Genomic DNA, 16,051 nt, shown 5'->3' on the forward strand with positions numbered 1-16,051 from the left:
GCTGAAGGCTAGTGAGCCTATGGGAGACACTGTGCAGACAGGTCAGTGCAGACCCTGAAGCAGCTCTCTCAGGCACTCAGACTTCCGAGAGCCATTCTCCACTCCTCACAGTTCTCAAGCCTATCCCCAGTTTCCCCCATCACCAACTGCAAGGAATGAAACCCTGCCCTTGAAGAATCTGAGGTTTTCAGAAAGTGAAGTCTGGCGCTGCAGAACTTCTGGTGGTGCTAATGAGAGAGGGGAAGTGGGGACTGCATTGGTTCTGCGTTGACATCATGTGTGTTGCCCTCACCCACCCACCTCGAGAAATGTCTAACAAGAAGGACTTCTGTTCACTGTGAGGAAAGGCCAGCTAGAGCCCAGGCAGTTCAGCTTCCCTCCTGTGGCTATGGGGGAGGAGTGAAGGTGGGCATGTTTGTTTTGTATCATTTCTATACCGCCACATATCAACGTCGAGTGGCGGTTTACAAAACCAACCGGTAATGTTGACTTACCATGGCTATTTGGAAAGGAGAGGTGGCAGTGAGTGTGCATGACTGTTTGCAGGCTAGACTTGCTCAGTTACCTGCCACCTTTCTCCTCTATGGCAGCAGCTTCAGAGTGACCAAGGGACCAATGATGTGCAGAGGGAGGAGATGGAAGCGCTGCAAAGGCGGCTTCAGGAACAGGAGGAAACGGTGAGGAAGCTGCAAGAACAGCTCGAAGTGGCCACAGGAAGCCTGAAGGAAGCTAAGGCCCAGGTATGATCTTGGCTGTGCTGTTGGCATTCTGTAATTCTCTAGAGAGGATGGAAGAGGCGGTGGACAAGAAAACTAGCCCTCTCTACATGGCTGAAGGGCAAGGGATGTATATATTAGCCTCACCCTCTGGGTAGGGAATTGTCACTGAGTTGACATTTTGAGACTTTTGCAATAAGCTGACAAGTGAAACCTCAGTCAACAGTAGCAGCAAAACCTGAAGGGGTGCACAGTTCATTTGAGAAGTTGTCCTGCACAAGCGCCACTGAAATGTACAGGAGCTGTGCAAGAACATTATGGCTGCTTTGCAGTTCCCGTCCACTTCAGTGGGAGTTGCGCAGGAAAACTTCCCAGTGGAATTGTGCCCATGGTCGTCATAGAAAAGCTCTGTATGTCAGTTCAGTGCATTTGAAACTCAGCATTTTCCCTGTAACAGCGACATCCCCTCCACCTTGCAGGAGGGATTGTGTGAGGGGTCCAGACTTTGTCTGTTTTCAAGGAGCTGGATTGCAGCTTCCTTTTTCTCTTTCTGGAGAGACACCCTGAGCCTCCAAGTCTTCAAATAACTCTTTGTGAGTTTTGTTTTGTGTTGGCAGCTCAGCTCTTTGGAAGAGGAAATCCAGGAGAAGGACTCTCAGCTGGAGGAGCAGGCCCGCCAGCACCAGGCCGCATTGCACCAGTTAGTAGCCCCGTCAGCTCTAGAAGCAGAAATGCAACAGGTGTGTTGGCTTTGGATGAGGAGGCTCTGCTTTCTGTGGGGGAGAGGCTGTGGGGCAGAGTCAGGATCTGCAGAGTTGGGCTTTGCCACTGGCCAGGAGGGCCATGAGCTGGAAAGGTCTGTGTTGTGATCTCTGTAGTCGTGCCATTCATTTACTGATAAAAATATATGCATTCCACTCTTTCCATCCCAGTGGAACCATAGAGTCAGAGCTGTAGCTCAGTGGCAGAGCACCTGCTTTGCATGCCGAAGTCTCGGGTTCATTCCCTGGCAGCATCTCCAAGTGAGAGGGCTGGGAAAAACCCAATGTCTGTCAGAAGGGACAGGACTGAGCTATGCGGAGCAAGAAGGAGACAATTTCATATGTTCATCTAGGCAGAGCCATAGCTCAGGGTTAGAGCGCCTGATTTCTATGCAGGTCTCAGCTTTGGTTTCTGGGAACAGTTTCAGGTAGGGCTGAGAAAGGCCTTTTGGTGCCTGGGCCACTGTGAGTCGCGGGAGACAATTCTGAGTGAGCTAGACCAAGGGTCTGACTCTGTGCAAGGCAGCTTCCTATGTCCACGTGATATTCAGGACTGGTAACAACTAACCATATCATAAAACGAAAAATATGAGCTAGCATGCGCTCGCTCGCTCTCTCTCTCTCTCTCTCTCTCACTCACTCACACACATTCTCTCTCTCTCTCTCTCTCTCTCACACACACACACACACACACACACACACACACACACAAACACACACACACTCTCTCTCTCTCACACACACACACACACACACCAGCAACACAACCCTGAGCCAGAGAACAAAGCAAAACACAGACTGTGTGTGTGTAAAGTTTATTTCGTGGTACAGAAAAGTGCCTGCCTTTAACCCTAGATTCGGGCAACCAATGAATTGAGCTCTATAGCACAGATTTCCTGGCTCTAAAAGTTATAAGTTACATAAGTTATAACCAGGTTATAACCAGTTATAACCAGTTATATAACCATATAACTTATATAACCTATAAGTTATAACCAGGTAATATAAAATGTATATATGTTTTGTCATACAAGACATATGTATATCTAATATAATATATTGGACCCTTGTCTAAGCAAAAACTTCCTGATCTGATGTTTAAACATGCCCAGGGAAGTAACTGATGGGGTCTTGTAGGCAAAGGATTCTGTAGCCTGGGTGGCCCTGAGAAGGCCACCTCTTACACCCTCCCCTCTGAGCCATAGAGGCCAGAAGGAACATGGACCAGAACCTCCACCAATGTATGGCTAGGCTTGTGTGGGAAGTGGAAGTCGTTCAGTTTTCCAGGTTCCAAACCACTCAGAGCTTTAAAGATGAAAACCTGAAAATCAGGTCCTTCCGTTTCCCTAGTGAGTGGAAGGCCTCTGGCCCAATGCTTGATCAGAAAGGAATGTACACAGGCTCAGAAGGCACCAATACTGGATTTAACTCACATGAATGAAGAGCAGTTTATTGAAGCACTAAGCACAGTAAATAAGTGATGGAATATGAGGAATCAGTAGCACTGGAAGCAAAGAAAGCATTAATTAATGAATGTGTTTTGAAAGCTGGTAGTAAATATGTCAAAGAAAGCAAAATGCGTTTTCATATTTATTTATTTCTCAAATTTGCAGACCACTCCAAACTTTCATCTCAGGGCAGTTTAAAATAACCAAAACAAAAATGAAAAGTTGTTTAAAACCACAGTCAAATTAAAAAGCTTGGGTGAAAAAATGAACCTTTAGGGACTTTTAAAAAGTTGTCAGAGAAGGGGAGGCTCTTGCCTCAGAAGGGAGTGCATTCCAGAGTCTAGGGGCAGGAACAGAGAAGGCCCATCTCCGCGTAGCCACCAGACGAGCTGGTGGCAACTGCATGGGAACCTCTCCAGATGATCTCAATGGGCAGTGAGGTTCATGGTGAAGAAAACGTCTTAAATACCCAGGGCCTAAGCTGTTTAGGGTTTTATAGGTTATAACTGGCACCTTGTTATTTGCCCAGAAACTTATCGGTAGCCAGTGTAACTCTTTTAGTATAGAAGTAATATGGTCTCTTCGAGATGACCCAAAGACAAAACTGACTGCCACATTCTGTATCAGCTGCGGTTTCTGGACGACATACAAAGGCAGCCCCACATACAGCGCATTGCAGTAGTCTAGTCCAGAGGTTACAAGCAGATTTACCACTGTTCTGAGGTCATTTATCTCAAGAAACGGCTGCAACTGGTGTATCAGCCCAAGCCGATAAAAAGCACCTCTGGCCATCACCTCAACCTGAGACACAGGGAGAGGTTTGGGTCCAGAAACACTTCCAGACTGAGTACCTGTTCCTTCTGGGGAAGTGTGACCCCATCCAGAATCAGCAGATCAGAATCATCTCTCGAGTTCCGACCCCACACAATAAGTACCTCCGCCTTATCTGGATTCAGTCTCAGTTTGTTATCCCTCATCTAACACATCACTGCCTTCAGGCAGGCATTTAGGGAGGTTATGCCTTCTGTGGAGCATATTAATAACACCCTGCACCAAATCTGATGATCTTTCCCAGTGGTTTCATGTAGATGTCAAAAAGCATTGGAGACAGTATGGAGTCCTGGGGGACACATTTATTTATTTATCAATCACATTTGTATACCGCCCAAAACGCAAGTCTCTGGGTGGTCTACAAATACGACAAGTATTTACATACCACTTTTCAACCAAAGTTCCCAAAGCAGTTTGCATACAGAAAATTAATTAATTAATTAAATGGCTGCCTGTCCCCAAAGGGCTCACATTCTAAGAAACATAAGACACACACCAGCAACAGCCACTGGAGGGATGCTGTGCTGGGGATGGATAGGGCCAGTTGCTCTCCCCCTGCTAAATAAAGAGAATCACCACTTTAAAAAGGTGCCTCTTTGCTCAGTTAGCAGGGTTTTACATATAAAGTTTACATATAAAGGTTCACATTTTGAAGAGCAACAGTCTCCAAAGGACACCAGCTGGAATCTGCCCTAGTGGTAGGAGTGGAACCACTTCACAGCTGTGCCTCCCATCCCCAACCCCATTCCAGAAGGATACTATGGTCGACAGTATCAAAAGCCACTGAGAGATCCAAAGGACCAACAGAGTCACAATCCTGCTGTCAATTCTCCATTGGAGATCATCCATCAGGCTGGCCAAGGCTGGCTTCACCCCATAGCCCACCAAAAAGCCAGTTTGAAATGGGTCTAGATAATCAGTTTACTCCATTTCTGCCTGGAGCTGGGAGGCCATTACCCTCTCAATTACCTTGCCCAGCCACAAAAGGTTGTAAACAGACCTATAGTTGCTTAACTGAGGAATCCAATACAGGGTTCTTCAGAAGAGGTCTAATGATTGCCTCCTTAAGACAGGGAGGCATCCTGCCCTCCCTCAGAGAAGCATTTATAATCTCTACCAGGCCTCCTACAACAACCCCCCTGCCAGACAGTATAAGCCATGTGGGGCAAGGGGTAAGAGAACAGGTGGTAGGCCGCACCACTCCAAGCAGCTTGTCCCTATAATCAGGAGTCACAAACTGAAACTGATCCAGACTAACCACATAAGGAGTTGCTGGACACCTCCGCATCCGACACTGCAGTAATTGTGACATCTGAATCTAAGTTGGCCCAAATAAGAAATATTTTCTCCACAAAGAACACATTTAAAATGTCACAGCAGGTACTTGATGGTTCCAAATTCTGATTCAAGGGAGGAGGGGCATCTACTAACTCTCTCACAACCCTGAACAACTCTGCTGTACTGAGTTTCCAGATGCAATATGGGCAGAAAAGAATAGTTTCTTTGCCACATGTATTGCCTGAGCATAGATCTTCAAATGCGCTCTATGTTGTAATCTGTCTGATTTAGCAATAGCAATAGCACTTACATTTATATACCGCTCTATAGCCGGAGCTCTCTAAGCGGTTTACAATGATTTAGCATATTGCCCCCAACATTCTGGGTACTCATTTTACCGACCTCGGAAGGATGGAAGGCTGAGTCAACCTTGAGCCCTTGGTCAGGATCGAACTTGCAACCTTCTGGTTACAGGGCAGCATTTTTTATCACTGCGCCACCAGGGGCTCATGATTTGAGTTGAGTCTTCCTCCACTTGTGCTCCAGTCATCTACCTCGCCACTTCAGCCCCCATAGTTCTTCCGTGTACCAAAGGGCCAATTTTGAAGCGGGTCAGAGAGGATGCTTAGGAGCAATCCTGACTACTGCCCTGGTGAGTATGCTATTCCAATTCTCTACCAGGGCACCAACAGCATCACCAGCAGAGCCCACATTAAATCCTTCCAAGCCTTATTGGAATCCTATTGGATCCAATAACCTTCTCAGGCAAACCATCCTAATAGGCCCCTCACTGCTGCAGAGGAGGGACATGATCGTTAGTCCAACCTTAACCAGATGGTGGTCAGTCCATGACAATGGGGGAATCGCAGGAATCCCCACCCACGGAACACCACCCTGAATGGAGTAAAAGACCAGATCAAGTGTGTGGCCAGCTATGAGGATTGGTCCCGAGACTGCTTGGATAGCCCCACAGTCATGGCCACTATGAATTCCTGAGCCACCCTGAACAAATTGGTCCCGAAGTGAGCATTGAAGTCCCCCAGCACCACAAGCCTGGGGTACTCCAACACCAAGACCAATTCTGTCAGCTCAGTTAGGGACTTCGTTGGGTAGCGGGGTGAGAGAGCCAGCATGGTGTAGTGGTTAGATTGCTGGACTAGGACCAGGGAGACCCGAGTTCAAATCCCCATTCAGCCATAAAACTAGCTGGGTGACTCTGGGCCAGTCACTTCTCTCTCAGCCTAACCTACTTCACAGGGTTGCTGTGAAAGAGAAACTCAAGTATGTAGTACACCACTCTGGGCTCCTTGGAGGAAGAGCGGGATATAAATGTAAAATCATCATCATCATCATCATCATCATCATCACACAATCAGATCTCCTAGTCTATCCCTGGACCCTAAACTTAAGTACACACACTCAATATGGTCAGACACTTCAACAGGGATCCTGGCAAGGGAGATGTTCTTATAGACCACAACCACTCCACCTCCCTGCCCATGTTCTCTCATCTGCTCCTCAACAGAGTACCCTGGAGAGAGAAGATGGGACCAGACTGGGTCACCATCCTCCCCCAACCAAGTCTCTGTGATACATGCCAGGTCAGCTCCTTCATCCAGAATCAGATCATGGATTATTTCAGATTTATTCTGGACTCACCTGGCATTACACAGGAACAAGGTGAGACTCCATGGGTATTTGGCACTGCTCCCCAAGGTCAAAGAGCTGGGAGGACAGCCAGAAGGGGAAACAGCTATTAGATTTCTGGTAATATGGCATAGGAAATGTGGTACAGCAACCACAGCATATAGAACATTCAAGAACAGCAGAAAGATGTACCCATGATATATTTTGAGTACATGACAATGCCGAGCATATTTGAGAGCCAATAATAATAATGAAAAATGTTAATACATTATTTCTATACACTCTCCTCTACTTTTGTGCTGCTGCTATCTCTGCTGGCATCCCAATCTCATGTCCTCTACTCAGAAAGCTCCAAAATTCCCAAAAAATAATTCCCATTATTCCCTTAAAGCAGGGGTGAGGAACCTTGGCCTTCCAGCTGTTTTTGAACTACAACACCCACCATCCCCAGCCACAATAATTGTGGCTGGGGATGATGGGAGTTGTAGTTCAAAAACAGCTGGAAGGTCAAGGTTCCCCACCCCTGCCTTAAAGGGAAATCAAGCCGCTGCTGTGATGGGTTAGTGATGGGCTTGAAGAGAATAGCTTTCTCATCAGCAGGAAAGGAGACAATCTGATTGGGGGGGAACCCATAGAAATTTTCTGTAGAGGGTTTTTGACAACTATGCCTGCAAGGGAGAAGACCATATCTGGCCTAATCAAGAAGAAGGGAAAAGCAGAAGAACATAGAAATGAAACATGGGGGATTAGGAAGTAGTGCTTGAAAGAAATTGAAGCAAGCAATTCAAAGACTTTGAAACCTTGAGACCTACAGAAGAGAACCAAAGGAGAAGTGGGGAGTTGGAGTGATGCTTGCCAGGCTGGTACTGCAGTCCAGGTCCTCCAGTAGAACTCCATGAGAATCCACCTTTGCCATCTGATCTCCTAGCTCTTTATATCCTTTCCTGGTCCAAAAGTGCCATAAAGCCATAAGATCAAATTTGCACTTTTCTACTTTAAAAGGTGCAGAGCCCCCTGACGGCCCCTCATCCAGTAGATAAATCCTGTGCCTGTTACAAAAAATATTTCCAGAGAAGCGACTCCATCCTATTCCCTCAATACCCTTCAGGGCCAGCTGTATCCAGTGCCTTTTGCATAGACAGCATCTTTTCTCTGTGTCTAAAGCAAAAATAATGTGTAGGTGAATAAAGTAGGCATCTTTTAGCATCTGTGACAATCACACCAAAGCCTGGTTCCAGTTGAGCCTAGTCTCCAATGCCCTGTTTTCTCTTTGGCCTACTGCTGCTCTTGGTGTGGCAAATTGGACAAGCGTCAAATGGATTTTTGGCCCAGGTTACCCAAAACAGCACCCTGAACTGGGTTTGGAAATAAATTGAGAACTCTTGCGGTTGATTCCATATTGCGGTTTAATAGTCAAACAATGGTCTGGCAACTGGCGTTCTCTCTGTTGCAGAATCTAAGGCTTTGTCAGCGGAAGCTGGAGGAGCAAGAGGCTGCATTGCTGGGGCGAGCCCAGGTGGTAGAATTGCTGCAGCAGGAGTTAAATGGCGCTGAGGAGCAGAAGAAGGTACTTGCTGTCAGGTCTGGTCTGCTGCTGCGAGCTAGGATTGCCCCGTCATCAGTCCCCTCCCTGTTCCCTGGAGGGTTGCAAGGAGGGAGGGAGAGAGCTGCTGTGCTTCCAGAGGTGCCCACCGAGCAAAATGGCCCCAGTAGACTCCAGTCCAAGCCACATGCAGCTGGAGAAGGCATTCTGTGCCCACTGCGGGGCGGGGACTACTTTCCCAACTCAAATTCTGCCACCCAGTCGAATCTTTCTAGCCAAAAAAATTTGATGGGCATAATTTCCCAACGTTGTATTCCATCCCTTGTCCTTGAGGCCTCAGGGACAAGTCTCACCAAAGACTTTGGTGACATGTTACCCTACTCTGGCAGTATCTGGGGGTGCAGAAAGTGTTAACTGGCATGGAGCTTTGAAGGGATTCCTGTTTGGAGTCCCTTCCTGCCAAGCCAGATCCTCTGCAGCACCACCCTGCCTCTCCTGATGCTTCTCCCCAAGGACAGAGGGGAACCTTTTCCCTGTGGGTGGTGCTGCCACCTCTGTCACTTTGCCCAGCTCATGAGCCAGGGCTTGACAGTCCCAGGGGCCAGGCAACCGGGGCATTCAGATATTCAGAGGTGGAGGTGTTTACTCTTATTTGTCCCCGGCAGTCCTGTTGCTGCTCTGTCTCACTTGAAAGGGCGATCAAGAGAAGCCCATCTCCCCTTCCCTCTGCAGTGTCCACCTCTAAATCTGAGAATTTTGCCAAGTGCCTGTTTTCTGGCTCCTAAACTTTGGGGCTGGCTCCTAGATCCAAAGAAGATCTGGCCAGTCTTGCCAGAGTTGGCCTGGGTCCCCTTTGCCCCTCCTCGGGGAGTTTGCTTGACTCCGTGGCTTTGTCCTGTTTCCCGCAATCTCTTTGGTTCTCCTTTCCCAGGTTCTCTTGGAAAAATGGCAGCAAGCTGAGGCAGAGCTGGATTCCCTGAGGAGTGCCTTTGCTTCTGAGAGGCAAGAGTCCCGGAGCCTTGTGGAGAAGCTGGAGCTGGAGCTAGCAGAGCAGAAACTGGCTGCCCATCGCTTGCAGGAGGAGGTGCAGCAACTCTCCCAAGAGCAAGCCGATGGCCAGCACAAACACCAGGCCAGAGAGAAGAGGCATGCAGAGCAGATGGAGGAGAAGAGCCTCCAAATTGCCGCACTGCAAAGAGCGGAGCAGGAGCTGCGTGCCAGCTATGATGCCCTCCAAGCCAAGAAGGCCCAGTTGCAGTGGGATGCGGACCAGCTACCTGAGCGCCCCCCTGAGAAGGTCTCTGGCCAGCCAGGTCAGGAGCCAGCCTTGTCTGCTCAGCCCTGTGCAGGAGCCTTTGGCCTGCATGGGAATATGCTCCTGCAGTTCACCACACTATGCAGCCAGGAAGCCCAGGTTCTGCTTCTGGGGAGGGGAGAGAGGATGCCAGCTGTGCTGCAGTTTAGTCGGATGGGACGCACAGTCCTGCTTCATGCAGCTTGTAGCTCTGAATAGCCAGCATCTTAAAGTGCATGCGTGCGTGCGAGGTGCAAGAGGACCAGGACTAGCACTGCAAGGCGGAGATTGCAGAGGACCAGGAAGGCAGGCGGCCTGTAGAGCGTTCTGACTGCTGCTGCCTTCCGGTTTCCAAAGGCATGCTCCTCTCCACCTTGAAGGCTGAGAGCTTGGCCCTCTTGCAGAATGAGGGATTCTCAGCACTGCTGGCCCCATGATGGAGAGCGGCTTTCACACCTGGAACAGCCCAGCCCTGTGTTGATCCTTGCAGGCAGCCTCCTCCTGGCACCTGAGCAGTAGGTGCCTCTGACACCAGCTGAGGCCGTGGGGGTGGGACACTAACGCGCCCTTCTTTCTGCCCTAGGGGAGCTCCCTGCACAGCCCACAGAGTCTGGCTGTTCACCAGCTGCGCCTGAGACGGCAACATGGGGCTCCACGATGAACGAGGTAGCCGGTTTTTAAAAGGCCTTCCTTGCAGGGAGGATTGCTGGTCTGGTGGTCGCAAGCAGGACTTGTCCCCTTAGCTAAGCAGGGTCTGCCCTGGTTGCATTTGAATGGGAGACTTGATGTGTGAGCAGCACTGCAAGAGATTCCCCTCAGGGGATGGAGCTGCCACTCTGGGAAGAGCATCTAGGTTCCAAGGTCCCTCCCTGGCAGCATCTCCAAGATAGGGCTGAGAGAGATTCCTGCCTGCAACCTCGAAGAAGACGCTGCCAGTCTGGGTAGACCATACTGAGCAAGATGGACCAATGCTCTGACTCGGCAGAAGGCAGCTTGTCTTATGTTCCTATGCTCTAGCGCTTCTGCCAGGCCTCGCTATAAGAAGGTTCTTTCATTATAGCAACCACCACTGAAGTCCTGGATGCCCTCTCACTCTTTTAGCTCATGCTGAGAGAGGAGTTTAAGGCAGAGTGTTGCCAGTTCTGCTTTAACAAGGAAGCCATGTGCTTTCTCCTGATGTGCTTGGAGGAGCAGGGCCTGCTCACCCCACTTCCCGGCGTGCCTCTCTGTGGGACTGAAAATCTGGCCGCATGCTGCTAGGAGCATTGTTCAGGAGAGGGGCCACAGCTCAATGGCAGAGCACATGGTTTCCATGCAGAGGGCCCTGAGTTCAATCTCTGGGGTCTTGACTCAAAGGAGATCCCAGCAGTAGGACCGGGGAAGACCCATCCCCGAGAACTGCTTCATCAAGTAGACAGGATTGGGCTGGAGGAAGCAGTGGTTGGATTTGGTCCACAGAGTCCCCTGGGAAGGGCCGTAGCTCGGTGGCAGAGCATCTTCTTTGCCTGGAGCAAGTCCCAGGCAGCATCTCCAGGTAGGGTTGGCAAAGACCCTGGCCTGGAACGCTGCTGAGCTGCTGCCAGTCAGCGTGGACAGTATTGAGCTGGATGGACCAAGGGTCTGACTCACGGAAGGCAGCTTCATAAGGACAGCCCTGCTGCGGGATCGGGCCCCTCAAGGAGGCCCCTCTCGTCCAGCATCCTGTTTCACACAGTGGGCCCCCACCAGGTGCCGCTGGAAGCCTGCAGGCAGGAGCGGAGGGCATGTTCTCTCTCCTGCTGTTGCTCCCCCGCAACTGGTTCCCTTGTTCTCATGAAACGGAGGGAGCCTGCTCACGAGCCATGTTTTGTCCTGTTTGGGTACACTGAAGTGTCTGACTCAGTAAGGCAAGCATGCCCTTCGGAATAATCTCAGTGGACGTATTTGGCTCGGTTGGCTTCTGTTCCTGTGAACGGACTCCCTGTTGGACCTGCAGGCATGACCGGCCGTTCAGGGTCTGTCTGAGGGTGGCCTCCAGCGTCCCCTCTCAGGCGTGCACACGTGCTTCCGCTCACAAGTTTCTAAATGTCCGCTCCGTTCATTTTAGTTCCCGCTCAGGTTGAATCGGGAAGGCCCCACTCTGAATGCACATGATGCGCACACACTGCCTTGATCCTGCCACCCAGCACAAAACCCATTCTGCACAAAGATGGGGGGAAACACTGGTGGCCTCCGTTGCCGAATGCTCTGTTTCAGCGCAGGTGCCAGGCAGGGTTTCTGGTGGCTAAAGTGCTCTCTTCCTGTTCCCCAGCCAGCTGCTGACCACCTCGCAGCATCTCCAGTGAGGAGCGACAGACAGCAGGAGACTGAGCAGGACAAGACCGCCGTAGAGGCCTTGGAAGCTGACAATGGTACTTGGGCTCTTCCTTCTTGCCTCCCTGGTTTTAACCCTCTCTGCCCACCCGGGGCTCTGGGATTGGCTCCTTCATTCAAGAGCTGCAGTCAGTGCCAAAGAGTTTGGTGTTGCCCTGTCCCAGGGGGCGGCAGGCCTGCCCAACTAATGCCCTACTGCGTGCTCTGCAAGGACGTGGCTGTGCTGACAGTATCATGCGGTGGCACACAACGGCACGCTGGCTTGTGAGCTGGAGGTGGCCGTGTTTGCCACATCAGCCTCCTTGTCATCAACTCTGTCAGAATCTTTATTGCGGCCAGTAACCAGCAAGATACAATCCGTATACCTCATCAGAGCATACACGGGAGACACACCCCCAGCAGCAGACTTTCTGCCACTCTGCCTCCAGAAGTGGCTTTGGCTGCACCTCACCATTCCTGTGGACCCAGCCTTCAGAGCTGCTGCCAGGACTTCCCTGCCTTGCCTCACTAGGGGCGCTCGCAGTGCTTGCCTCCCTCGCCTAGCCCACTCCTGGGGTTGGAGCCAGGCTGGGAGAGGAGGCCCTGCAGCGGCACAACGCAGGGAGGCCAGGCAGGGAACAGCTGGTCCACTTCCTCTCTGCTGGGTACCCTTTGAGACCGCCATGCCCCCCCCCCCTGCCGCTGCAGAGGTGACTGGCTGCCACTGCCCTGCATGTGTGGAGGCTTCACAGCCCCTGGAGAGGGAGAGCGGGAGACAGCCTTGCCTCCTGCCATGCCTGATTGGCAGGCAGTGGAAGGCCAGGCCCTGGGCTTCAGGCTGCAGTGGCAGACCTTGGGGCACTGAGCTGGGGAGGGCACCCTCCCGGCTTGCATTCAGCTGCACAACTTTGGCCTGACCCTGGTACAGCAGATCTGTGTATGTGACTAGGGTGGCCGCCTTCTCTAGGGGGGGGCTGGAATTCTGGTTGCCAGCTGCTGGCCCAGAAGCAAGCAGGAAGGCAGCTCACGTGATCGCTAAGAGCAGGGCGGCTCCACTGGGGCCCTCCTACAACTCCCATAATCCATGGCTGTTGGCCACTGTGGCTGGGGATTATGGGAGTTGTAGTCCAAAAACAGCTGGGTGGGTGGCTAAGTTGAGCCAGGCCTGGCTGTGAGCATAGGACAAGCGTCTGATCCAGCTTCAGTTGTTGTGCGGACGTGCACTTATCAGTTGTGTGTTAGCAAACAACTGAGGAGGAAGAGGGGAGAGTGTGAGAGAGGAGCTGGGCAAGAAGGCTTTTCCTCCGACCTCATGGAGGTGTTGGGTGCAAATGCCCAGCAGGATGACAGCGCCCTGCCCTGCCCTGCCCTGCCCCACCCACCTAGTTGAAAACTGGGAGCATGGGCAGCTCCTGAGGCTGGGGAAGAGGCTTGTCCCACCCTCTGGGTGATCTTGCCAGCTGCCTTAGCATCCAGCTCTCAAACCACCCCCAGGGAGTGAGAAGCTGCATTTCTCTGGAAGAACTGCCCTGGGCTTGTCTGCCTTTGGCTCCTTCTCCTGAATACTGGGGGCTTTTTGCAGACTCTTGTGTCTTTCCACTCATATCTCCCCAAACCTTGAAAGCTAGAAACAGGAGTTTAGAAAAAGGGCAGGGGGGACCTAAAATTCTCAGAGATCCCAATCTGGCACCAGGATATTAATTTTTTTGTTGCTAGATTGATTTATTTTCTTTGTTCTGCCTGTCCTCCAGGAAGCTCAGGACATCACACATGGTTCTTCTCCCTTTATATCCTCACAACACCCCTGTGAGGTAGGTTAGGCTGAGAAGAGAGCATGACCAGCCCAAGGTCACTCAGTAATAATCGAGTGCAGAATTGAACCCAGGTCTCCTGGGTCCTGGTCTGGTGGTCCGTCCACTACACCAACCCCTTTCCTTCCAAGGACAGCGTCATGGCTGGACAGGAGCCCTTGAAGACCAATGTTCAACAGTCAACTGAGTAGAATAGTCATGATATATGAAGATTTCTCCCTGCTTACCTTGACCTTAGCCATCAACAGCCAGCCCAAGACTTCCAAAGCATGCCCCAGCTTGGATTCTGTGGTGTCCCCAGGGCCTGGCCATTTCATGGACACTGAGCGCTCCTCCCTGGACACAGCTGTGCTGTTCACCTTGTGCAGAACTGACACAACACTGAACAAGCAGGAGTGCTCCTGATGCAGCCTTGTAGGGGAGCTGGTCTTCAAGCCAGGCAGGGCTCTTCTCCTGGGTTCTGCCTGTCTGCATTTGCAGAAGGCAACGCAGCCCTCACGGCCTGGCGTTCTGGCTTGGCCGGCAGCCTCCATCTTGAGAGGGGCTCTGTGGAGAAATAGCGGCCTCTCCCACCACTTCGCCACCACATATGGAGGAACTCTTACTAGTCCCACCGGTGTGATACCAGGTGTGGAGGAATTTCAGATCCCAGCAGCCCCATGATAGCAATTCTTTCCTGCTGCCACGTAGTAGACTTTTATATGGCTGGGTCTGCTACAACAGCCCTTACACCTTTGCAAAAATGCCAAGTAGAGTGGAAAGGCATAGAAGTGTGGGGTGGAGACAATTAACCAAGCTTCAATTTTTTAAAAAATGCAGCACAAAAGTTTACTTTGGAAAAATATAGTCAATTTAGAACATTAGCTTTGGTTTCTTAATTTAAAAAACAAACAAAAACCAGTTACCATAAGAGCATAAAGGAAGAAATAAAAGGGTTGGGGAAAATGCATCCAGCTAACTGATCCCTAACACAGTGTCCTCTGCAGTTACCTCTTTTGTCAGCAACCTGGCTTGTTCCTTCTGCAGCCTCGGGTCTTAGTCCCTTTGACAGTCCTGGAGATTTAACCCAGACTGGTGGTTCTGTGTTTCCAGCCCTTCAGAGAGTCTCCACTCTCTGTTGTGATTTTCTGCTATTGTGACTTCAGACTCTGAACCACACGGATTCCTCTCCTTCTTCTGAATCACTGCTCTGCACAGCACTCCACTGCACCAACTCTGCCTTCTTGACTGCTTGGCTCTCTCTTCTTGATTCTTCCCTTCTGCACACTCCAGCTCTTGTAACTGCAGACTCTCCACTCTGACTCTACTTCTGACTAAACTCTTTGAGCAACCCTTCTATATATACACACATTTTTCCAACAGTTTTTTAAAGCAACGCAATCAGTGTAATCCTGTCTGTTCCCTCCATGTTTCAAAACTTCTCTTCCCTCCCAAACCAGACTGTTTAGGAATATCGGAACAATGACACAAGGGCTTATTTTCAACAAACAGTGGTCTACGCCTCATTCCTCCACAGGCTTGTTCACTCGACCACCAGCAAAGTAGGAGAAGCACCCAGCCAGGATAGGAGTGACAGGTGTGCCCCTGATTTTTGCCCATGTGCTTGCAAACATCAAGGTGGGAGGAAGGGACTTCTGCTTCTACTACCTTCTTCTGCTTGGCTGCTGGTTGTGTGATTGTGTGTGCAGCAGCAGAGCTGAACGGCCTTTCCTCCCCCCACAGTAAAATGCTAGGGACAGAATCTGGGGTAGGGTGTGCTTGTCCTACCCAGCTGCCACCTCACGCACACCTCCTCCCACCTGGGTGTTTACAAGACAATCAGGAGCACCCCCAGCTCTCCTAAGCAGGCTGGGCACTTCTCCTACCCTGCTGGTGGTCATCTTACTTGAACCTCTTGGCTTTGGAGCTGACAGGAGGGGAGTTCAGTAATGGATGCACTGCAACTTGGACTGTTTTCCTGGGATGCTGCTCTATTTCTCCTATCTCTGGTGACATGTCCTTTCCCTCGGTGGGGGGGGGGGTAAAAATAGCTGTCTATTTTTTATGTCCTGGTGATGCTCCTCTACCAGGGCAACTTGTGGCCTTCCTTTCTCCAGGGAGAGGGGTTGGCCCCTGCTCTGGCACCCGCAGAAGCACCTCCTTCCCCCTGCCTGGTGTGTTAGCGCCCCTTTCTTTCCTGTTTCAGAGACTCTCCGTGCCAAACTTGCTGTGCTGGAAAAGAGGTTAGAATTTGCAGCAGGCCCAGCAGAGTCAAGCCAGGTAAAGCTCTGAGCAACACGAATGAATGACACCCGTGGCTGGGCTTGGGGCCAGCTCTTTGACCCAGTCCTCTTTGCTGAGTTGCTCTCAGAAGGCTTTATGTGGGTGGGGTGGAGAGGAAGAGCAGCACCT

General features: G+C 50.8%; 1 protein-coding gene and 1 long non-coding RNA gene across 6 annotated transcripts in view; both read left to right on the forward strand.

Moving 5' to 3' along the window:
• Positions 1–16,051, forward strand: part of GOLGB1 (golgin B1) — a 56,180-nt gene that overhangs the window by 17,696 nt on the left and 22,433 nt on the right. For 4 of the 5 annotated variants that reach the window (XM_053252414.1, XM_053252412.1, XM_053252416.1 and 1 more), the window contains 7 exons: positions 591–740; positions 1,334–1,456; positions 8,135–8,248; positions 9,156–9,537; positions 10,102–10,184; positions 11,809–11,908; positions 15,846–15,919. In XM_053252414.1, the coding sequence (XP_053108389.1) occupies positions 591–740; positions 1,334–1,456; positions 8,135–8,248; positions 9,156–9,537; positions 10,102–10,184; positions 11,809–11,908; positions 15,846–15,919 (1,026 nt within the window). The remainder of the gene's footprint in view (positions 1–590; positions 741–1,333; positions 1,457–8,134; positions 8,249–9,155; positions 9,538–10,101; positions 10,185–11,808; positions 11,909–15,845; positions 15,920–16,051) is intronic. The other variant, XM_053252415.1, reaches the window with a different exon arrangement.
• LOC128326149 (uncharacterized) lies at positions 1,482–3,054 on the forward strand. The gene is made up of 2 exons (XR_008307868.1): positions 1,482–2,412; positions 2,477–3,054. It is a non-coding gene; the product is annotated as an uncharacterized LOC128326149 (long non-coding RNA).

The sequence above is a fragment of the Hemicordylus capensis genome, chromosome 5, assembly GCF_027244095.1.
Source record: "Hemicordylus capensis ecotype Gifberg chromosome 5, rHemCap1.1.pri, whole genome shotgun sequence".
In the NCBI taxonomy this organism is placed as follows: domain Eukaryota; kingdom Metazoa; phylum Chordata; class Lepidosauria; order Squamata; family Cordylidae; genus Hemicordylus; species Hemicordylus capensis.